Genomic DNA, 24170 nt, shown 5'->3' with positions numbered 1-24170 from the left:
ATAGTACCCAAAACCAAGAAATTTAGAAACTAATGTGTAATATATAACCAACATAATAGTTACACAGATACTAATTTCTTTTATTGAAAAGGAACTCCTACAAATCAATAGTCAACAACCCAATAGAAAAATTGTCAAAAGACATGAAGAGACAGTGCACAGAAAAGAATGAAAATGACCAATAAATATTGAAAACATATTATATGACACTCACAATTTAATAAATTCAAAATAATACAGAAGAATCATATTTTGTCTATTAAATTGGCAAATGTTAAAATATCAAAATGTTACTGGTTGTTAGAGTATAGGAAAACTTGTTCACAAATATACTGTAAGTGGCTGTATAAATTGGTCAAAACTTTTTTTATCTATAACAAAGTATTTTTGTAAAGAAAAAATACACCGGAAACATTATATGTTTATCAAATATGCACTAATCTAAAATCAAAGACATTAAATTGGGTACTTAGAGAAGAGAGAGGGATGTATTTGTTCTTAAGCAAGCTAATATGTTGACATCCCTTGAAACTGATATTTTAGCATATTTTTATTTATAAAATGATTTTATTTATTTATTTTTAGACAGAGGAGAAGGGAGGGAGAAAGAGGGAGAGAAACATCAATGTGTGGTTGCCTCTTGTGTGTCCCCTACTGGGGACCTGAACTGCAATCCAGGCATGTGCCCTGACTGGGAATCAAACCGGTGACCTTTTGGTTTATAGGCCGGTGCTCAATCCACTGAGCCACACTAGCCAGGGATATTTTTCTAATATTTAATGAAAGGCAAAGGAAAGCAACAGATCCAGATCTATTAGCAGAGATCAGTCTCATTTCTCCTTTCTGATCCCAAAAGTTCATACTCTCCTCAATCCATCAGAGTCCTGCCTTGAAGCATAATTCCTGGTATTCTCATCTCCTCAAATAATTTCTTACACCACTTATTTCTAACAGACCTGGTAAAAAGAATTGCTTTCATGTTGTATTTTTGTAATGTTTGACCTTCAGCAATGTTTAGGAACCCACTATAGACATTAAGCATCTGTCCACCTGGCTTATGATTCAGTCATGTAAACCAGTCACTTTCCAAAACTAAACGTTATAAATGTATATTCTTGTATAGAGAAATAAGCCCTTCTACCAAAATAAATAAGTTAATATTTACTTTGAATTACAATTTTTTAAAAACCTAATAGTTACTTTAAGCCTAATACATCTGAACTGGGTTTGAATTTCAAAGCCTGCATATGCTCAGCATATGTAGAATGACCATTCATTCCCTGTTGTCCCTGGGTAAGACAAACAACCCATGAGAGAGAATAAAAAGTCGTTTAAATGCATTTCACAAAGAATGATATTAAAAAGCCATTAAATCTATAAAACATGGCTCAACCTTAGTATTCGTTAGGGGATGGCCAATATCAAATATTTAACTTGGCAATGCCAAGTAAAAAAACTGGTGAGGATGTGGTGCAATTAGAACTTCCATCCACTGCTGGCAAGAGTATGAAATGACATATTGGTTTGAAATGTATTAAAGGGAACATACACAGGCATTTCTGTTAAAATGAACATGCACCGGCCTTATGATCCAGGAATCCTACTTTATGGTACATACCCAACAGAAATGCATACAAAATTACATCAAAGGATATACTGAATCCTTAAGTGATAAATTTCTTTTTTGCATTGGCAAAGAATTGAAGATACTGATTAGTAATTTCATTGTATAATGCAATCACTGGAAGACAAATCAAAGGTATTATTTTCCCTTGTGTATTTCAATTCCCGGTTCTCTCTTTCTCCTGACATGAAAAGCAGTCTGCTGCTGTTCGACAGCATCCGTCCCCCACTAAGATGTCATTTTCAGTATGTAATTGACTGATATTTGCATGTATTTTATCAGGTCTCCATCTCTTCAGAATAAAGATTTCTAATATATTTTTTCCCTAATTCAAGAATAAGAATTCAGTAATCATAATGTTCTTTGTTTCCTGTGAAAATGGGGTCTTTTAATTTAGTTAACATGAAAAAGTCCCTCTGACGTAGAGGAATTATTTTTGATGTTATAATAAAAACAACACCTTTATTTAAAGTGCTTGATCATAAAGTGATTTTCCATTATTTCTGCACTGATTGCAAACAGTAGTAAATTAAAATCTTATTCCTACAAGTTTACTGACTCAGTCTAAAGCTCGAATAATTCATTAATTAACATTAATGTTGATGTTATACAAATCATTCTGGCTAATTTCAGCTCCTAGGTAAACAAGTAAACAAGAATGATTTAATTTCTGTTTTCCTAATTATCTGACGTTGGCATTAGCTTGTGGCAGATCTAGAGCTGGAATGCATTTTGTCAGAGCTTTCCTCCCAGGCGACGAGTGAGAATGGAGTGAGGTCAGAGGAAAAGATGAGTGGGGACAAATTTTCATGGAGCACTGACCCACCAAAGATGCTCTGGAAGTTGAAATTCTTATCCATCTCCCTTTCCAATGAACTAGAAACAGCCGCTGAGTATGGGGTTCTCAGGTGTCACAATACCTTTTGGAAAACAATCTTGCTCCGCATTTCGAGTTTTGGTAGGCGGAGCCGATGGCAGGTTGAGTTCAGAGGATGGGATGAAACAGGGAAGGTAGGCAACTGAAGGCGGGCTGACTGTCTCCATCGCATCGTTTCAGAGGGGCCTGGTGTTTGGAAGGAGTGGTTGTGAGGACAGGCGGTTCCAAGACCCACTTGCTGGATCTCTCTAGCTTGGTGCCACTCCCTCCTTTTTGCCTTTGAGGAGTCCCTGCAGTGTTTATATCTATCCTTTCATTTCTTTTAGATAAGAGTGCCCCAAAAGAACAGATGAAATAGGAGAAACAGAAGTCATAATTGCTATGGAGTATGAAGTGGGTGGAGCTGCTGTATTTTTTAATTCAGGGGGTTGAATGAACACAGGCACCGCTCTGCATATGCTTTTTGAGAGCATGTTTGATCACTTTGTCTATGGATTGAGTCCACTTCTCTATGGATGGTAAACAGTGGGCAAGTAAATGCAGACTTGGCTGTATTGAAACACCACCTTTAAAAAGTAGAAGCCGTAAGTTAGGTGGCTAGACCTGTCTGTGGAGTCAGAAGTTTCCCCAAATTGGTGATGCCAGCGGTGGCAGTAAAAGCTGTGCTAGAGATCATGTGTGTTTTGGTGTGGAGAATAATGCCACCATAACAGTGCAATATTAATAAAAGAGATAAACTTCAAAATGTGTCCATGGTCATCCTGGGGAAGAAAATGGCTTGAATAATCCATTGTACTGCTCCATAACCTAAAGACAGGTATCATAAGTATCATAATTACAAATCACTGTCCCCACTCTGAACCACATTTAATATGTTGATAGAGCCATGGTGATCGGCTATGGTAGCAACTCCTAGCCATAGGCTGCCTCCTGAAACACATATAGTCCCTCACTGTACACAGAATGTTTAACATGTGACCTTGGGGTTTTTAGCTATGCAGACTGCGGCATGTAGGTGTTGAGTGCTCACTATGGCCTCACTCATTCAGTATCAAACAAAATCAACAGCAGCAAAGTTCTCAGAGCAGAGATATTTATTCCCATGTTTGGGCCTCACATATTACTTCCTGGTAGATTGGCTGCTGGGCTTCCAGAGGGTTCCACAATGTGGCTATTGATGCCTCTGTTGTTGCTGCTTTGGGGGGGTGCCCATTTATAATACATGGCACACAGTTAATGCTAAAATCTGCAGGCTATGGGGCAAAAAGAGAAAGGGTTTCTGGGTTGTTTGTAGCTGCTTCCACCTTCAGTGCATTATAACAGGATTAGTGCTGCTGAGCGCAGAGGGCAGATTTGGCAAGCGGTGGCCATGTATATTTATTTATACACTTTATGGCTGTTCAAGCACAGTTGTCTCCATTTTCCCTCGACCACTACCCTCTGCCCCACTTGTCCCCACCTCCGACCCTCAAACCTACCCTCTTTGGTTTTGTCCATGTGTCCTTTATACATGTTCCTTGATGGGTGATGGCCAAGATTAGATGGGAGAATAATACTTCCCATTATTATTGAGTTTCCCAGGCAAATGCTTCAGGGACAGAAGCTCTCAAGACCAAGAGAAAGCATTGGTTGTCCAACTGAAAGAGTAGGTCCTGATGGTGTAAGCCTGGGTGGATCGAGGTGCCTCGCAGGGCTAAAGTAAAGGAATATTTTCTTTTTCTGAACATCTGTAGCCATCTCTGAATATAAAATATCCTGAGTACCAGGGTGTACACATACCCTTCTTCCTCTTGTTTTGTCAAAGAGAAATTACTTTTATTTTCTTATTATAAAAATGTGATCTAGTGCCCTGACTGGTGTAGCTCAGTGGGTTGGGCATCACTCCACAAAGCATAAGGTCACTGGTTGGATTCCCAGTCAGGGCACATGCCTGAGCTGTGGGTTCTGTCCCTGAATAAAATATTCAGGGAGAGGCAACTGATTGATGTTTCTCTCCCTCCCTTGCTTCCTCCCTTCCCCTCTCTCTAAAAATAAATAAATAAAATCTTTACAAAAAATGTGACCTAGTTTAATTGCTCCCCACTCCTGTAATCTCAGCATAGTAATGCAGCCCAAAGAAACAAAGACCCAACTCAAGAGAGCCTCGGAAGTAGCTCTAAGGTTTATTTGGGTTCCTCTTGAGAAGGCAACCAATGGGGATTAGTATTTTAGAACACAGAGCAAACCTTCCCCCAAATCTTCTACTTTCCACAGAAGCTGCTCATTTTTCCTCCTTTTTCTCATTCTCTTCCCACCCTCCCCGCCCTCAACTTCAGCCCAAATTCTGCTCTTAGTGGGACTTTCCTTTCCACCCTTCAACATGGTCAAGCACAAAAATGAACAAACAATAGCTTGCTGAGCTGACAAATGATAATTCTGCCCCAGAAGGGAAGAAACAAGGGAGAATTGTAAATCATGTAAATTTAATTGCATCTATTTTGTTGCTGTCACAAAGATGGTTAAGTGCTGTATTATTTCCTCAGAGCTGCTGTAACAAATGACCACAAACCTGGTGGTTTGAAACAACAGAAATTTATTCTCTCGCAGTTCTGGAGGCCAGAAGTCTAAACTCAAGGTGCTGGCAGGGCTAGGTTCCCTAAGAAGACTCGAAGGAAGAACTGTCCTTTGCCTCTTTCAGATTCTGGTGGCTCCAGGCAATCCTTGACTTGTACCCACAAATGTTGCATTCCTTCTTCACAGGGCCTCTCTCATTATAACTGCTTTTCTTATAAGGGCACTTGTCTCTGGATTTAAGGCCCACCCAGTTAATCCAGGATGGTCTAATCTCAAGATCCCTAATTATATCTGCAAAAACCCTTTTTCTAAATGAATTCATATTCCCAGGTATAAATGATCTCTTCCACTCAAATTCTCCTGTATATGCACAAAGTAAAAGCCTAGATGGATCTATATCTTCCCCTGTTATGTTTCCTGATGCAGCCCAGAGTAGAGGCTAGTAAAAGTGGTTGAGCTGTGTGTGAATACAGGTAGCCTGGCTCCACAGACTACGCTCCTCACCTCTATGCCCAGGACTAGCCAATGTTCCTAAGTGTATAATTGCTTCCACTTGGTGATGAAAATCCCTGCTAACCAGACCTGCACTAGATTTTGAAGGAGCTTTTCCCTAGAAAGAATACAGAATATGAGTCAGAGCAGAAGTTAAAAGATATGAGTGCCTTCCTACGTCAAGATCATTTCACTCTGCCTCAGTTATATCACCACCCTTCCTTGTCTTTGTCCGGAGTGGAGGGGAAAGGCTGGGACGCCTTGAGAAATCCTGAGCCCGCAAACGGTGGACCGTCTATGTGTTTCTCTCTCAGACAATAGGAAGACTGTGACCTTGTAGCAGTTTAGCGGGAAGAATGTCCTTGAAAGCTTTTAAAGGAGGAGAATGTGGATGAAGTGAGAAAGAAGAATGGCTCAGAATTTCCCTGAACGTGTGGCTTCATGCTTCCGGGAGGCCGGGGCTGCTGCTAACCCATGTTCAGCCTGAATGAAAGGGGCTGTGTGTCTCTCTCCACCTTCCCCAGAGACAAGCCTGCCTTCCAGCCTGGCTTTCTTCTTTCCGCCCTTCCTTTCTCCCTTCTTTCTTTCCTTATTCTTCCTTCTTCTCTCTCTATTTTTTTTATGTAAACTTCTCCTTTGCAAATTTACTTTTCTAGACCTTTTTTAAAGCTACTTAGTCAAGCAGTTTTTGATAATTAAACAGAAATACCCAAACAGAATATATCACCCTTATATGAATGGGAAAAGCTACTTTATTCATCATCTCTTGAGGGAAATCTACTGAAGGTATTAAATGAAGGTTATTCCCTAAAGAATGTTGGTTCTACCTTGAGGGCATTATGCTAAGCCAAATAAGCCAGATAGAGAAAGATAAATACTATGTGGCATGTGAAATCTTTTTTAAATAATGGTAGGACTCAGAGAAACAGAGAGTGGTGGCTACCAGGATCTGGATGGGAGAAATGGTGAAATATTGGTCAAAGGGTACAAATATCCAGTTATAAAACTAACAAGTTCTGGAGTAGATTAACAAGTTATAATATACAGCATGGTAATTTAAGCTAATAATACTCTAGTATATACTTGAATGTTGCTAAGAGAGTAGATCTTAAATGTTCTTAACACACACACACACACACACACACACTGGTAATTATGCCATGGAATGGAGGTGTTAGCTAATGCTATGGTGGTATTATTTTGCAACTATAAATGTAGCAATCAACACATTACACACCTTAAACTTATACTCTGTTGTGTGTAATTAGTAGAGCTAGGGGAGAAAATAAAATTAAGGGAGAGGGAAAAAAGAGAGATATTGCTCTAGGTTTGGGAGCAAATATTTTCCCAGGAAAATCCAAGAGACCTTCCTCATATCAGGGTATGTGATAAATTTGGAGGAAATTATATAGAATGTTTACATAATGGTTTATTTACAAATTGACTTTTAACTTCACTTACACTTTAAAGTCATTCTTTGTTTCCATCATTTTCACAAACTTATGATAGCTTGTTCAAAATATAAATGCTTCACCACAAATAATGTCATCATTCAATGGTGTACATCATTTATATTAGTAAAATGTTAAAGTTGTATATTTTATTCAGAGATATAGCTTGTTTTCCCAAAGCATATCCACTGATGGCTGGCTCATTTAGAATGAAGTTAGCAAATATAGACTCTTTCTGAATCATCTTAACTTCCATTTTATATTTCATTTTTTCTTTAATTTTCAGAAAGCATTAATTCATAAATAATTTGTGTAGATTCTGAGCTCGTGTGTAGCCAAGAGTGAGGATTTCTGTAGTAAATCATCAGTACATGTTGTTAGAGAATGAGAAGCAAAGAACTACAGATTTTGGCGCTGAGAAAAAAATTAGGCCTGAGAAACATGCAAAGAGCCTTTGCTTCTTGTGGAACTCAACATGAAAATCACTATGCAAGAATTTCTTAGCTAAGTTTTATCAATATTGACCATTTTTCTTCCAATATGAGGAATAATTTCACTAAGATAATGACATATCCAGCCACTTTCCCTGCATGTATTTCATTTAACATACATTTATTTAGTATCTGTTAAGTGTTAAGACATTGGAAAATGTGAAAGGATGTGTAATAATATTTGAAAGTTGATGTTGATCTTTCAAAATGTGAATAAGGCTTCAGAACGTGGAAATAAAAGTATTTGTTCTAATTAGAAAGCCTTCATTGCCAAGGTATGTGAGAGAAGTATTAGAATCTCTCTTTGATCCATTACCTGATATATGCTTTAATCATAATCCTTATACTAGTCATTCACTCATTCAAAGTAACTAGCTCTATTGAATGTCATTGATCTATTTTATGTATACTCACATTTTAAGGATGATACATCTGTTAACAGTGAAACAGAAGCAGATGCTAGAAGTTAGATGTTGGTGTTTGAATTTGGCTAAGAAAGAATTTAGAGCCAAGAATTCTCTAATGCAAACAAATTATTTAGAAAGTGACAAGAAAGTGAGCCATCTGGGCTGCATGGGCTCAAGAAATAAGTTACAGAGGTAAAAGAAGGGCCCTTGGAGCTTTGGAGGAAGAAAAGGAAGATACATGCCTTGAGGGAAGAAAGGGGGAAGAAAAGGTGTAGGTGTGCTCTATAGAGAGAAAGAGTTCACACTGGGTCCTTCATCTTAAGGATTTTTATCTCGTTTCCAAAGATGGGATTTTAGGCAAGGTCTTAGGAGAGGATCTCAGGAGAATAGTCATCATCTTTCCAGGTGTGTCCTTTCAGGGTCACTGTCTACTGATTGGTTGGCACCAGGGCAGCGGATCATTAGTCAATGCAGCTGGTTCTGATGTCAGCCATGGTGTCACTTGGTCTGGTTTTGCTGCTTTTCTGGGCCTGGAGCTAAAATACAACTGAAACCTAGATGTCATCTCTAGTTTAACCAAAATTCTGTCTCTGTGGCCAATTGTTCTTAACACTATTTAGTGCTGACCAGAACCTCATTGTTGAGGGCTTATATATGAGTAATATGAGGCTATTATTCTCCAGCCCCATTGTCCATCCTCTAAGGGGGTCTACCACATGACTAGGGACATGCAAAGTGAGGAAAGGTCAGGAAAGGATCTTAACCACATGACCAGAGATACGAAAGGTCAGGAGATCTAAACCACATAGAGATATATATGCTAGGGGAAAAAAGGTTACCCTGGGGCAAGGTCCTACCCTATAGTCCTTGTTTTCCAAGCTTTTCCCATTGGTAGGCATCTGGGAATATCCACCCTGCTAAACTTCTGTGCCTGGCCTATTGTTTCTGCTCTGCTCATGCCTGTCTAACTGCCTACTATATCGCATCTAAGAAAAATAAGGAAGTAGCCCAGGGAAGAATATGCCAGTACCATGATGGGGCTGGGATGAGGGTGGTATTATTAATAACTAAAATTGATCTATCTCTTATGATTCACATATTTCTTTTCAAGGATGTCTGTGTTCTAATTTCTTGGGTCTCTGTAGACTGTACTGAATATATATATAATATATATTATAACATATAGAATATATATAATCCTTTCAATTTCTATCATATTCAGTTTATTTCATATTCATTCAACAGCCTATATTGAATGCATATACTTTGTGTTATGATCATGCAGTCATGAGCAAAATTGACACAGTCTAGTGGGAAGGTCTGAGGATTTAAGAGAAAATTATACCACATTTTAAAAAGCTAGTCTTGCTGAGAGTACATAGGAAGATGAGTTTGGAATTTGAAGCACCGTGGGATAGGAGTGGCTCAAAGAAGACATTCTAAAAGTAGTGATATTTAAGCTAGACTGGAGGAATAGGTAGAAGTTAGACAGGCAAATAAGAGTTAAGAAAAATTTTTCTGGGTGAAGAGAGTAGTAGAGACAATGACAAAAGGACTTGCTGGAGAATGTTTCATGTTTCAGGAATTCAGAGAAGTTCCTGTGGAAAATGCTGTTATTTAGTCAATGTAATTTTTACCTCTTTCTTAGGAACAGAACACTGATTTTGTTCACAGGAGCAAAACAGCCAGATTAAAAGAAACATAGACAAATAAACAAAAAACTTCATTTTCCTGCTCAACCTAAAGAGAAGGGTCATTTAGCAGAGTTCTGGCCAGTGGGAAATGAGCAGATGGTTAAGTGATTTATGAGTAGGTTTTGCTCTTCTGATATAGGTGTTATCTCTTCTTCTGTGTTGCTTCCTCCTTTGTCCCCTATCTGGAATGTGGCTACATTGCTGGAGGTGAAGCAGCCATCTTATAACCATGAAGTAACAGAGGAAGAAAGCTGTGAGCTATGGCTGGCAATATAGGAATGTATACATCCCTATACATTCCTATATATAGGAATCTGAGGAGTCTGGGAGGTTAAGGATTCCTTGGAGCCTCTTTTCTAGCCATGAACTGTCTACCCCTGAATTTCTTCATATGGTAAATAATAACAATAATAATATCACCACCCCCCTTCAGTTATTCAGGTCACTGCTTATATGTGGCTTGGTTGGAATCGCTAACAGAGACAGTGCACATGGCTGTATGAAAATTAAGGCTGACAAAGCAAGCAGGAAGCAATGTCAGTGAGAGGCCTTCAAATGTTAATGAGCTTAGACTTTACCCTTGGAGACTGTGGGATACAGGTAAAAGATTTTAGCTAAAGAAACCAGTAGCCAAACTTGTGTGATTGAAAGTTCACCTTGGCTGCAGAATGTCCTGAAAACAATGTACTAGGGGGGTAAGGATGGAGGCAGGAGCACCGATGAAGCTGGAGGCCATGCAGACGTGAGATGGTAAGAGCATAAGCTAGAGTTGTAGCTTCGGGGATGAACAGTGAATAGCGAACAGAGGTGCTAAAGTAATCAATCAGTAGGAAGAACTTTGCAAATGATTGGATATAAAATGTGAGAAAAATGGATGAATGAAGGGTGATGGCATGTTTCTGGTTCAGTGAGCCGGGAGGATGGTGTTGTCATTCCATGAGGAGGAGGGGCCAGCTTTGAGGGAGTTTGTAATGCCTATGGGATGTCCCTGTGGCTATGAGAGCTAAAATGTTGGAAACCCAGGTCTCAGCTTCCAGGGTTATCTAACCTTTTGGCATCTCTGGGCCACACTGGAAGAAGAAGAATTGTCTTGGGTCACACATTAAATACATTACAAAACACAATCACAAACAAACCTCATAACGTTTTAAGTAAATTTACAATTCTGTGTTGGGCTGCATTCATACCCATCCCAGCCTACGTGCAGCCCATGAGCCACAGGTTGGACACCCTGGTAGGCAATATCTCTAGGTAGAAGATATAGATTTGGGAGTCGTCATCATTTAGATGATATCTAGAGTCACAAGAAGAAATATGGAAGCCCAAGGAGACATATAAGGGAGAGAAAAGGTGAGGTCAGGACAAAGTTTGAGGAATAACAACATTTAAGAGATAAACAGTAGGGAAAATAAAGCCTTCCAAGGAGTCTGAGATGAAAGGGCCAAAAAAGGAGAGACAGAAGACAAAGACTGATATCAGAGAAATCTGGAGAAAAGTGGGGTCAACAGTCTCAAAGCTGCTGAGGGATCAAGGAAGGTAAAGTCCAAACTCTCTGTTAGATTCAGCTCTAACAGTCCTTGCTGACTTCTGTGAGAACAGGTACTATGGAATCTCAGGGGCTAAAGAGGTGAGATTATAAAGAATACACGAAACCCTTGAAAGAAGTTTGGCATGGTTTTTGGCTGAGCAACCTGTAAGCCAGGCTCTCTCTGGCTTTCCTGCATGTTCCAAGAGCTACCGAACGTCCTTATCCAGCCCTTCCACTAACTAACTAGAACTGATTTCATTGATTGGGAGATATGAATCCTGACTGATACATGCAGACCAAAATGTTGGAGGTGAAATTTTCTTGGGGGTGGGGCACGGGAAGAGATGTAGCCGCCTCTCATTCCGACCTCAGTGAGGGCTGTGGTTCCAGAACATTAGTGGATAATGCAGAAATTTCCATGATCTCACAAGAGTTCCCCAAGTTGCCTTAGCAACATTTATCTAAAAAATGTGAAAAAAAAAAACCCAAAAGTTTCTCCTTTCCATGTGTGAAATGATTTGTTATTTGAGCTCCTCAGGATGGAAAAAGAGAAATCTGGTATCCTGATCCGTTTTTAAGTCATTTAGAGTTATGTTCCTAGAAGAGGCATACGAGAAACGCAAAGCAAATTTAAACTTTAGTGTTCTATGTATTTTATTAACCTTGCTTGGGTTTTGTTTTTTGTTTTTTAGAGTTTTTGTTTAGGGCTAACATCATGAAGGGAAATTATAAGTGTTGTGCTCTACTATTGCAATGGTTAAAGAGCATACTGTATTTCTTTTGCATGTTTTTATAAATAGGTATCGTCATGCATTTTATTTCTTCAGATACTTGTGCAGTGCTAGCAAGGAGGCAGTGTATAAATATGGTATATATGTACTCATATACTGTGTCTTTGCATATGTGCATGTTTAATTTCCAAGACATAAATATCAGGCTGCCGAAGAAATTCATATACATAGCACTGTCTGTGTTTATGCCAAAGTTTTACCAGTCTCATGGGTGTTCAGCTTGGTAAGGAATCCAAGTGTTCAGCCTGGATGACAATGTATACAACACAGCTGCCAAAACTGAGATTTGTGTCTTTATCCACTGGCGCTGTGGTTTGCCAAATATCTTTGATTAATCTGTGTTTAGTCCACTTCTTTGATGTTGTAGTAGTGCAATTTTTATACTTTATTTGGAGTGGATTATCTCTGAGATGAAAATACAAAATGGACGCAAAACCCCTGAAAGGCATTCTGTTGTTTTATGATGTCTCTCGCATATGTAGCTGGAGATAGTCAACTAGTATATGTTAATTATTTGCTTGTCAAACAGTCACTCTGCAGATGACCAGATATTTTGACACAAAACCTCAAGATCTATTCAAGGCTGATGATATTTTCCCTCTGAAGTAAAGGAACTATAACGAATTTAGTCAAAATATTAGTTCTTCTGAACACAACGTGAATAAGAGCCTACATATCTATCCTGAAAAGCATGAGTATTGCAATTTTTTTTTTTACCTCTCTAATGTGCTAGATTTAAATATCCTTGTACATGGGCAAGTGTGTAAATCTTTTTAAAGGAAATGTGATTTACTTGTATGAACTGATTAGTTTTGGAACCATTGCTATCGCCCTCCTCTTTTTTACCAATTTAATGATTTTTTGTATAACCATCATCAAAATCATTTTAGGACATTTTTATAACCCTTAAAAGAAACCCCATACTCATTAGGAGTCACTTCCCATTTATACCCCAGTCCTCCCCCTTCCCAGCTTTAGACAACCACCAATAATATACTTTCTGTCTCCATAGATGTCCTGTCCTAGACATTTTATAGAAATAGAGTCATACGGTATTTGGTCCTTTGAGGCTCACTTTTTTCACTTAGTGTAATGTTGTCACGGTTCATCCATGTTTTAGCATGCATCAGCATTTCATTTATTCTATTGCCAAATAACTTTTGTTTGTATAAATACACCACACTTTCTTTATCCACTTATGCATGTTATGGACATTTGGGGTGTTTCCACTTTTGGGCTATTTTGAATAATGCTGCTATGAATATTCACATCCAAGTTTTTGTGTGAACATATTTTTCACTTCTCTTGGGTATATATACCTAGGAATGGGGTTGCTGGCTTATATGGTAATTGGATGTTTAACCTTTTGAGGAACTGCCAGAGAATTTTCCAAAGCAGCTGCATCACTCTGTATTCCCATCAGTGGTTGCATACAACTTTTAATATAAAATATTTTTATATTCTTGGAATTTATTAAAACTTCTAACTTCATATTCAATAACATACTCTTTAATACTTGAATAAAATTTAAACAAATGAAAATGTTTTAATAATTTGAAAACTTTAGTTTCAGATCCAAAATATTAATAGGTATTTGATTTTAGAAGACTAATTTTTAATATCCATTTCTCCAAAGAAAATCTATTTTTTGCTTTATTACATACAATTATACTTTGTAAGTTTAACATGAGTTTCAAGTTGTGTATGTACTTCAGAAGATCCAGTTACAGTCTGCCTTTCATTCCTGCATTACAAACTAATCCAACGCCACCTCTAACCTCCTTATTTTAAATAAATCAAAAGTCCATGTAGTGACAGAAAGTAAAAAATATTAACCATATCCATCATTTACAATTTTCTTTTTTAATAGAATATACAAAATTCTTAATATTTTCCAGGTATGTTTATTTCCTTTTTTTTTAACCATCTGGCCCCTTTCACCCATTTCTCCCACCCCATCCCCACCTCTGACAACCACCAATCAGGTTGCTGTATCTATGAGCTTGGGTTTTTTGTTTTGTTTTGTTTTGTTTCAGTTTTGGTAGGGGGTAAGGACAGGTGGTTGTTGTTTTTAGATTCTACACATATGTGAAATCATAAAGTATTTGTCTTTCTCTGTCTGACTTATTTTACACAGCATAATGGCCCTTGCGGTCCATTCATGTTGTTGCAAATGACAAGATCTCACTCTTCTTTATGGCTGAATAATATGCCATTGTATATGTATACCACACAATTTCTTCATCCATTTATCCATCAGTGGATATTGAGTTTGTTTCCCTATCTTGACTATAGTAAATAATGGTACAATAAACATGGGAATGCATATATCTTTTCAAGTTAATGTTTTTGTTTTCTTCAGATAAATACCCAGAAGTGGAATTGCTAGATCATATGGTAGTTCAATTTTTAATTTTTGAGGAACCTCCATACTGTTTTCTGCAGTGACTGCTCCAATTTATGTTCTTACCAGTAGAGCTTGAGGGTACCCTTTTCTCCACATTCTTGCCGCCACTTGTTATTTATGCTTACCATTTATAGCTTTAAATAAATAGAACTAAGAAATAATTATAACTTTATTCTTAGATAAAACATTACATTTTAAATTGATCTTTCTATACTAATAGTTTAGCAACTATTGTTCTTATGGTCAAATTTTAACATATACATACACATGCATCTGTAGTCATTTCAAAATATTCTGGTGGATCATTTATACTTTCTCTATGCATCTGTTTTAGAATGAAATTAGGTTACAGTATGAGAGTAAAATGGTAGAATTCAGTTCTATTTTGCAGTCTAAATCAAAAACTGTATAGATCAAAATTACAATTGAATGCTACTTGTCTTTGTAATTAGTCATTACATAGCTTTCTAATATTTCAGCTTTTTCTTGAAATAGTGTTGCCTTTTTTTATTTAGTGTTTTAGGGTATCTTTTTTTAAAATTGATTTTAGAGGGGGTACAGAGGGAGAAAGAGAGGGAAAGAAACATCCATGCAAGAGATAAACATTGATTGATTGCCTGTTGTAAACACCCTGACCAGGGACTGAGCCCACAAACAGGATGACACTCCAACCAGCTGAGCCGCACTGGCCAGGGCAGTGGTTAGGATATCTTGGAGACAAGTTAGATTTCAGAATTATAGAAATATTTGAGAACCTGTCTTAGTATAACATTTCTATCTAATGTCTTAAACTATGATTTAAAACAGGGTGATATCCCAGTCTGAATATCTGAGTAATTTAATTTTTAGGTTCCTAAAGAAGTATGTCCCCTCTAAGTTTAATAAGGAATCCTTCATACTTTCAATTTATATCACAGTAAATTACTATTCTAAATAAAATATAAAGACTCATTGCTTTAGCATGTGATGATTATTGGGGCACTAAGGAAACCCCCAATTTTCTATTAAAAGGCAGTTTTCTCTTTAAATAGAAGATGGCAGGGCAGCCCCCCAACACTAGTTATTTTCATGTGAGGGTTAAACTTTAAACTTATTTCATTCTCTGATTTTGAAACCACATCTGGATATGACTTAAGACCATAAAACCCTTTTGGACTGAGAACATAAATTCGTTGCCAGCTCTCAATACATTCCAGGCTGACAGTTATTAATCTTTAAATATTTTATCCTCGTGACAAATCCTACATACTGAGGGATTATTGCACTAAAAACGGGAAATGTACTTTTAAAACAAAGACGTGATGCTCTTCCATATTGTTTTACTGCCCTAATCTGTTATAGTGGAAACTTTACGAAGAACCTTTTCTCCTGCTTCCTGCTCCACATCCCGGAGTGAGCCGGCATGTGGCCTCAGGCCCAGCCCTCACAGGGCGCAGCCAAGTTACATCTCCAAGACGCTGGCCTCGTGCCCTCAGCAAACAGGTCGTTTAACCTCAGGGGCCTCAGTTTCTCTATTTATAAAACCAGAATAAGTGACACACACCTTGTTTTCTGTATGAGGCATCTGGAAGATAACTGTTAAATAAAAACTCCTTTTTAAATAAATTCATTTACTTAACAAATACTGATATAAAAATGCAAATGACTTATCAGATGTCAAATTTAGGATTCAGTTTTCTCATTAAATTACTTGAATATAGACAGCAATTTTAGCTTTCTCTTTAATGGAAAGTCAGAAATTGTGAAGTAACTTTCCTCAGTTTACCTGGTTAACACCAGACATACTCAGTACCTTAAAATAATTCTTAAATCCTAATTACTTATGACTGAAATAATGTTGAGTCAATAAATTTTGTGGCCTTCAGGAGGCTAAAAATAAAAAAACAATATTAATAACATAAGTAAAAAATAAAATAATATAATATATAAAAGTCAAAATAATAATAAATAAAAATGATTGTTTTATCTAATAATTATTGATGTTGTGCACAGAGTAACTTTATTCTATGCCCCCCAAAAAAACCCAAGAAGGAAATGGGGCACAAAGACTCTAAACACACTTAATTTGTTAATTTACTCAGTCTACAAATATTTTCTGACTGCCTGTAAGTTGTCAGGTGCTGGACTGGTTGCAGAACATAACGAGAATTAAGTTTCTGTTTGAGTTTTCCTATAATCCTGTACCACCTACAGAGGGCGCCCTTCCCCCTTCTGTCAGCTGGTTCTGTTGTACTCACAGCACACCCTTCCGGTGAAAGAAAGACCCATCTATAGGCAACCTAGCAATACTAGTTAAACGTAGCTGAACAGAAGGAACTCTTTCCTCAGCCTCCACCCATGCCCTCTTTGAGTTCTGAAAACAAAGATCGCAATATTGATACACACTGGGCTGGATTTCCTACAAAAATAGAGAAGGCTTCTCCCCTACCAGAGCCTACACAACTCTTCTTCTGACCCCCGTCTCTTGGTACCATCTCTTCCGACCCCCTCCTGACAGCTGGAGAATTGTATCAAGTAATTCAATTTTTAAAACTGCTATGCATGTGAAGACACAGGCTTTCCTCCAACTTTCTGCCCTCCCCTCTTCTCTAGTAATCACACCTATCTTGCTTCTATGCCAGAAACTCTGGAACTTTATCCTGGACCTGCTTCTATCCTCAGCTTCAATCAATGATTTCCAGCTACTTCTCATGCCAGAAGCTTTTAAAGACCTCACCCCTGGTAGTCTGATTCAGTAGATCTCAGTCAGAAAACCGTAAAATCTTTTGACCATAAATTAGAGTTGTATTTGTAAAAGACCAAATATTATCACCAAGTGTGTTATTAAAACAAATATTTCAATGACAAAAGAGATTGGAAGCTAAAAAGTTTTAGTCATACAGAAAAATAATTTTTCCTGCACCAATTTTAAAAAATGATAAAAGCATGGCTATAAAATAGATACAAAATCAAACACATCCATATATGACTTCATATGAGTTCACCTATGATTGCCCTTTCTCAACACCAGAACTATTATTAGCACTGGGATTCTTATTCACAACTTACCACTTTAAAAAACTATTGACATAGGAGGCACAAAGCCACACAAAGCAGCTGTTGCCCAAGAAAACATGGTTTATTTTAATGCAGGCTGCTGGGCTTCCAATCCCTGTTTTCCTGCTACGGTCTGTTCATGATAGCATTATAATCAATGACAGTTTGTAGCAGCATGAGAAAATCAAAATGTCCTCCCTGCTTAATCAATTATGATATATCAAACTGTAATCTAAAAATTCCAACTCTAACAGAAATCTCTGCATTAAACAAACACACAAACTGACCTCACCAGATGATTCCGATCATAGCCTTGAAAACCAATGGGCTAGATTATTTTATATGTATGCACCTCAATCACCACCACTTCTACCTGCATACTTATTTCAGACTTGATATCTTGTCTACCACATTGATTTCAACTTTGGGCTTCCCACTGTTTATTAATGGTTCCACTATTTTTCTAGTTACTCTGGCTAGATACATAAAAGAGCCATATGACATCTTCCTTGCATCATGTATCTAACCAATGACTAGGACCTGACAATATTCTCTCCAAGTTATTTAACTCCTGTTTTACCCTTGTTAAAGCGTTTAAAAAAAACCCTACAGGCTCCAAATGGCATCAGCTATTTAGCTATGCTAAAACCCACAATACCAAACCTTCACTAGAAATGTAATTTCAGTCTACCAGTCTGGAATTTTCTGGCCTGTACCAGAAAGGTAACCTGTCATGTAAGCCCTCTCCACAACCCCCAACGCCACCACCCCGGAAAAAGAATTGATCTTCATGATAAAACCCTTGCTGTTTCCTTCCCCCTAAAAAAATGTCCTGGTCTAAAAATAATCATTTTTTTCTTTTGCTAAAAATATCTATAAAAAAATAAAACAAACAAACTCTTAGATACAGAGAACAGACTGATGGAATGAGGGTTAGGAGGCAGAATGAAAAAGGTGAAGAGATTAATAAGTAGAAATTGACAGTTACAAAATAGTCTTAGGGGTGTAAATACAGCTAGGGAATAGAGTCAATAATATTGTAACAACTTTGGTGTTGAGTGGGCGCAAGACTTATCAGGGGGATCACTCTGTAAATTATGTAAGTATCTAACCACTACTCTGTACACCTGAAATGAACATAATATTCAATTCTAACTGTTATGAAAAATCTTCAAAAATTAAAACAAACAAGAAAAAGTTTCCATTGTGTTCAGTCCCTCAGACTGCCCTTCTAGATGCTAGATGGGATACTGCCTAAGTCATGAATCACTTCAGAAAGCCAATTTAATCTTTAAATTTACTCAGTTGAATTTTGTGCATTAGCACCCTCAATCTATTTTCTTTTTTTAAAAAAAGATTTTATTTATTTATTTTCAGAGAGAGAGGGGAGGGAAGGGAGGAAGACAGATAGAAACATCAATGTGTGGTTGCCTCTCGCACACCCCTTACTGGAGGCCTAGGCGCAACCCAGGCATGTGCCCTGATTGGGAATTGAACTGGCAGCCCTTTGGTTCACAGGCGGGCACTCAATTGACTGAGCCACACCAACTGGGGCTAGAGTATGGAGGCTCTTTACATTAACAGTTTATTGGGTTAGACTTTATAACTTCTGCATCACAGCAGAAAGCTCATTTAAGTTTTTAAATATTCTCCAGAGGCAACCAAAGTATATTATTTATAGAATGAAAAATGTATTGATAGTTAAACATATGTGACATACTTTGTCTTCTTTTTCTTAATTAATCTTTTGTTATCATCTGTCAAGAACAAAGTTTCCAATAAAGCGTATTGTTTTTCATCAGTACATGAGAACTCAGAATCTAAGCAAAATTTCTACCTTGTAATTTTGAAATAAGCTAAAATCTAAGGTTCTTGTAAATTGGAAATATAAGGCAATGAAAAGTAGTTTACTCCAACACCATTGTACACACACACACAAAGATACACATATGCACACACCAATTAGAGTAAAGATTAAGTTGTTTCTAAATATGTGTTCCAGTACTAGCCTACTGCTCTGGGAGATATTTGTGAAAAATTTTTAAGTGAATTAATAAATAAGTAAAATGGGATTAAGAGAGATGTGATACAACTTTCTTTTCTCCTTATTTTCCCTAGGATATTAGGCCATAGTCTTTCTAAACTGTTTTAATAAAATTATTTAGTAGGTAGCTCCTTGCAGAAAGAACTAATTTATTGTTTGTTTGTTTTATATATACTTGTATTCACAAAGCTTGTTCGTTGTTAGGAATTCTTTAATACTGAGGGAATATTTAAGACAACATTTCTAATATGTACCATTTTATTAGATTTTTAAAATGTAGTTTTGTCTTAATTTAAGCATCCAAAAGTATTATGATATCAATTCTATTTTGATTAGTAACAAATTCCCTCACTAACTATACAGGTGTTTGGTTTAGATTAGGATATTTGAAATTAGTTATCTAATCTTTTATTCTGTGTTTGACAAAACAGGGAGCACTTGTAATTTTACTTTACTGATGATTCTGATTTGGCAGGTCTGTAATGAGGACCAGGAATTTATATTTTTACAAGCACTACCAGGTGGTTCTCATTATAAGTCAAGTTTGGAAAACCAGAAGTAAAGGCAGAGTTTCACAGAGTCCCTAGTGTCTCAGTCATTTTTTCACGGTGACTGAGGCCAAAAGAAATACATTCAAGCAGTATAGATAGATGCAGACTCCTTAATAGCTGTAATTTTAAAAGGGTCCAACAGATGGCACTGTGCTCCCCTCAAAAAGTTAAACTATCACGGAATCCCTGAGTTCCCTGAGCTCCTCAGCAGTTGAACTACAGCCTATAGGGAACATTTTCCTGGCATGGCATCTAAATGAAATATCTGAATGGGCCTTTTACAGAAAAATTGTGCAACAAACTAGACAGTATATTTCATAAATTTCATCACTTTTTATATCATTTATTGCAGTTTCATATGATCGTTATTGCTTATAGGGCAGGAGTATGAGTATCAATTTCCTATGAAGAGCTAAAGAGCAAATATTTTTAGGTTTTGTGGGCCACAGATGGTCTCTAATGCATATTCTTATCTTTTCTGTTGCAGCCCTTTAAACATGTAAAAGCCATTCTTGTCTCTTGAATTTGGCCCACGGGCTGTAATTTGCCACCCCCAGTTCTAGTTATAAGGTTGGTTCTGACATTAAAGTGCAGCTCAGTGAATGTGATTCTGCAAGGCTGAAAGCTCTCAGCATTTTCCTATCTCATCCTTTTGCTTTAGGGAAGTCTCTGCAAAAATGCACCCCTGCAACTAACATGGGAAGGACCTACTTCATTTCAAAATTATTGTAAACAGAAAGCTGTCATTGAATCATGTTCTCCAGTTTAATAATTAATCCTGTTAAATTCCCAAGAAAAGGAGACTAGTCATTGCAATAAGCCCTTTATCATTTGCTTGCTGATTATTGTAAATGGATAACGAGATTCTACAATTAAGGCAAACTTTAACTTATACTGCATTTGCTCACCATTCTATACCCAAGCACATAGAATTGCTCCTACTGCCTATTAGGTTCAATAAATATTTGCACGTTTATGGGTCAAGTATATAATTGCATTTAATCAGAATTATCCAATGGAAGGTATTACGCATTTAATGACTAGTAGACTTACAAAATTAAGTTTGAGGACCACCACTAATTTTCCTTGGAACATTAGAAGCAACCATTTAATCTTTCAGTGTATTTCCTCATCTATAAAATCGGGAAATTTCTACCCGTCGCCACCTCACAGAAATGTCACTAGGATCATATTAAAGAGAGTATTTATTTGCTTTGCAAAAGGAAGGTGCGTTTCTGACACCAACCGAGAGGCACGTCCACGTCACCCGTTATATAAGAGGACCGCCCATCGGGTGTCCTCTAAAATCCCTGACCAGCGTCACCGGCCACCGCCCCGAGGAAGCCGTATAGTACCCCAAAGATAGAAGGTTCAGGGTGGAACACTGGGAGCCCGCCCCCAGCTAGCCGTGGGCTGTAGAAAGCAACGGCTCCCAGGGCTGAAACCGGAAGCCCCACCCCAGCCGGCCCGCCACCCTGCACCTCCAGGCGGGATCGAACGTGACCTTGTTTTGTGGTTGCTAGGAGACCTGGCTCCCGTACGCCCCGCACTGGCCCACTCCAGGAAGAAAGCTGAAAGGGGGCGGGGCCGCGGCAGGTTCGGGAAGCGGTCGGCACAGCACCGTTAGGACGGCCTGGCTCGGGGCGCCCTCCCGGCGCCTCTGCAAGCGCCGTCCGGGCCCCTGCCACGGCCCAGGCCTCGCTGGTGCCCTCCGGAGCGGCTGTGAGCGATGTGGGGTCAGGACGAGACATGGACGGTTAGTCAGGTGAGCGGCCGCAGGGCAGGCAGCTGGTGTGGCCACGCCCTGCCCCGGGAGACTTGCTGGCCGGGTGTCGAGGGGCGAGGTAAAGGCATCTTTTTGCGCGGAGGTTGCGGCTGCTCCGGCGGTGCCGCGGGTCAGGTCATTCACGTCTGGACGCCCGCAGGGCCGCTGGGAGCTCCCTCCCGCCAGTGGGCAAAGGGTTAACGCGCCGGCAATGACCGCGGGCCCCGGATGTGAGAGCCGCGGCTTGGCGTCTGTGGCCCGCGTTGCAGGTGCGCCCAGACAGGCGGAGCAAGCGGACTGGCCACCTGACCCACGGACCGAGGCTCCCCTGCCCTGCAGGGGCCGCTCGGCTACCTCCGCGGGCGCCTTGTTTTCTAACTTGAGGGCAACAGGTGGTGTCTGCGGACCTTAGGAGAGCTGGCTTCGCCGCGCAGGGAGCGGCAGTTACTCTCACCGTTTAGGGCGCGGGGGCGGGCCTAGCACGGATGACCAATGGGATTTGGGCTTATGGGTGGGCCGTGAGGAGTGGGCGTGGTCGGAGCCTGAAACCCGGGGTATAGTGCTCCGAGCGCCAGAGCTGCTTGGATAGCTAAGCTGAAAGGACTTGCCGGGCTTTCCCCTTTCAGACAGCGTGGAAACGCCTACCAATGCTTTCTCATTTGGAGACTCCAGTTCGGGAGGTGAGCCTTGTGGTTTTTTGGGGGACGGGGGCAAGGTAGGAGGTTACTAGTGACCTTGGGCATGCTGTTATGTATGTGGAATTAGAGCCTCAAGATAGGATGATGGGTTGAGTTTTCTGCCAATAAAAGGCACTTGTGTGATTACTGAGACCTGGAGTGGGGTCTTTGAGGTTTGGGGACTCAGAAGGGTAGAGAAAAGTGCGCGTTACTGCAAATTGACTGAATGTTAAAGAATTTCAATCACAATGATTGTTCTCTTGTTTGCCGCGGATTGCTTACGTTTCATATCTCATTTGGTTTGTTTACTGAAGCAAGTTTTATTTATCAAGTTCCTCGTGTTGTTTATTTTAGCACCAAGAGAGAAAAATGTACATTCTTTCACAAGAATAACTTATTCATTTTCCCCCTTAGCAGTCTTGTAGCCGGATCCCCTAGGAGGAGAAGTTGTAAAGCAGTAAGAAGAAAGCATTTCAATTTGGAACGCGTTTTTGCAACTGGAAATGGGGAATGGACTGTCAGACCAGACTTCTATCCTGTCCAGCCTGCCTTCGTTTCAGTCCTATCACATTGTTATTCTGGGTTTGGACTGTGCTGGAAAGACAACTGTATTGTACAGACTGCAGTTCAATGAATTTGTAAATACCGTACCTACCAAAGGATTTAACACCGAAAAAATTAAGGTTACCTTGGGAAATTCTAAAACAGTCACTTTTCACTTCTGGGATGTAGGTGGTCAGGAGAAATTAAGACCACTGTGGAAGTCATATACCAGATGCACAGATGGCATTGTATTTGTTGTGGACTCTGTTGATGTTGAAAGGATGGAAGAAGCGAAAACTGAACTTCATAAAATAACTAGGATTTCAGAAAATCAAGGAGTCCCTGTGCTTATAGTTGCTAACAAACAAGACCTAAGGAACTCATTGTCTCTCTCAGAAATTGAGAAATTGTTAGCAATGGGTGAACTGAGCTCATCAACTCCCTGGCATTTGCAGCCCACCTGTGCAATCATAGGAGATGGACTAAAGGAAGGACTTGAGAAACTACATGATATGATAATTAAAAGAAGAAAAATGTTGCGGCAACAGAAAAAGAAGAGATGAATGGTGAAACCTTTCATACCTGTGTGGAGTAGGTTTTCTGTGGTCTGATTTTGACGAATGGAAGAGTGTCTACAGCCTGGTTTGCCTGCCTGCCCTCCTGGATGCTGTTAAAGCTTGTTTTTCTGAACAGTCAGATGCCCAACTCTGTTGCCTTGTGAAGATGAGTAAATGCAGTGCTTCTTAAAATGGTCTCTTCTCCCTGCCCCACAAATCTTTTGGTACTACCATTTTGGGAAGCCAAGCAAAGATAGTAAATTGACCAGAAAACAGTTGTGGAAATTTGACCTGAAGTTAGTGAAATAAAACTTTGAAGAAGAATATCTGTCTAGTATTTTGTGCTTATGTCTTCTTGGGGGATGCCTTCACAAGGAAATTGCTTACAAGGCTTTGTATGTATGTTAAGATAAAATGCTAATGAATGGAAATGTTAAGGAAGATTAATATATATACAGTTATATTGATCACATTGGTCCACTCAGTAAGGGACAAGGAGAAAGTGTTCGGTTTTTTTAGGTTTTGGCCAAATGAATTTTGACATTTTTTGCAATTAAATAATGTACTGCTATATCTTAATTCTAGACAATGTTTAAGTTGGTCTCCCTTAAAATAATAAAGTATTTGGGGCATATTCAAGTGCATGGATTAGTTTTCCTGATAAAGCATGTTTTGGTGTGTA

General features: G+C 38.8%; 1 protein-coding gene across 4 annotated transcripts; it reads left to right on the top strand.

The window, feature by feature from the left end:
• Window positions 1-21510: 21510 nt before the first annotated feature.
• On the top strand, window positions 21511-23812 carry ARL4A (ADP ribosylation factor like GTPase 4A). 4 transcript variants are annotated; one of them, XM_054564004.1, is made up of 2 exons: window positions 21511-21711; window positions 22806-23812. In XM_054564004.1, the coding sequence occupies exon 2, from the start codon at window positions 22892-22894 to the stop codon at window positions 23492-23494; it is 603 nt and encodes a 200-aa protein (XP_054419979.1). In that variant the 5' UTR covers window positions 21511-21711; window positions 22806-22891; the 3' UTR covers window positions 23495-23812. The 4 variants fall into 4 exon arrangements, with proteins under 4 accessions (XP_054419979.1, XP_054419978.1, XP_054419980.1 ...); XM_054564003.1 differs by having other exon boundaries at window positions 22803-23812; XM_054564005.1 differs by lacking the exon at window positions 21511-21711 and adding an exon at window positions 22275-22391.
• Window positions 23813-24170: the final 358 nt, after the last annotated feature.

Source organism: Pteronotus mesoamericanus, unplaced genomic scaffold (assembly GCF_021234165.1).
Source record: "Pteronotus mesoamericanus isolate MK-2021 breed Mesoamerican mustached bat unplaced genomic scaffold, CSHL_Meso_final scaffold_85, whole genome shotgun sequence".
Lineage (NCBI taxonomy): Eukaryota > Metazoa > Chordata > Mammalia > Chiroptera > Mormoopidae > Pteronotus > Pteronotus mesoamericanus.
This window is presented reverse-complemented; position numbering and strand designations above follow the sequence as displayed.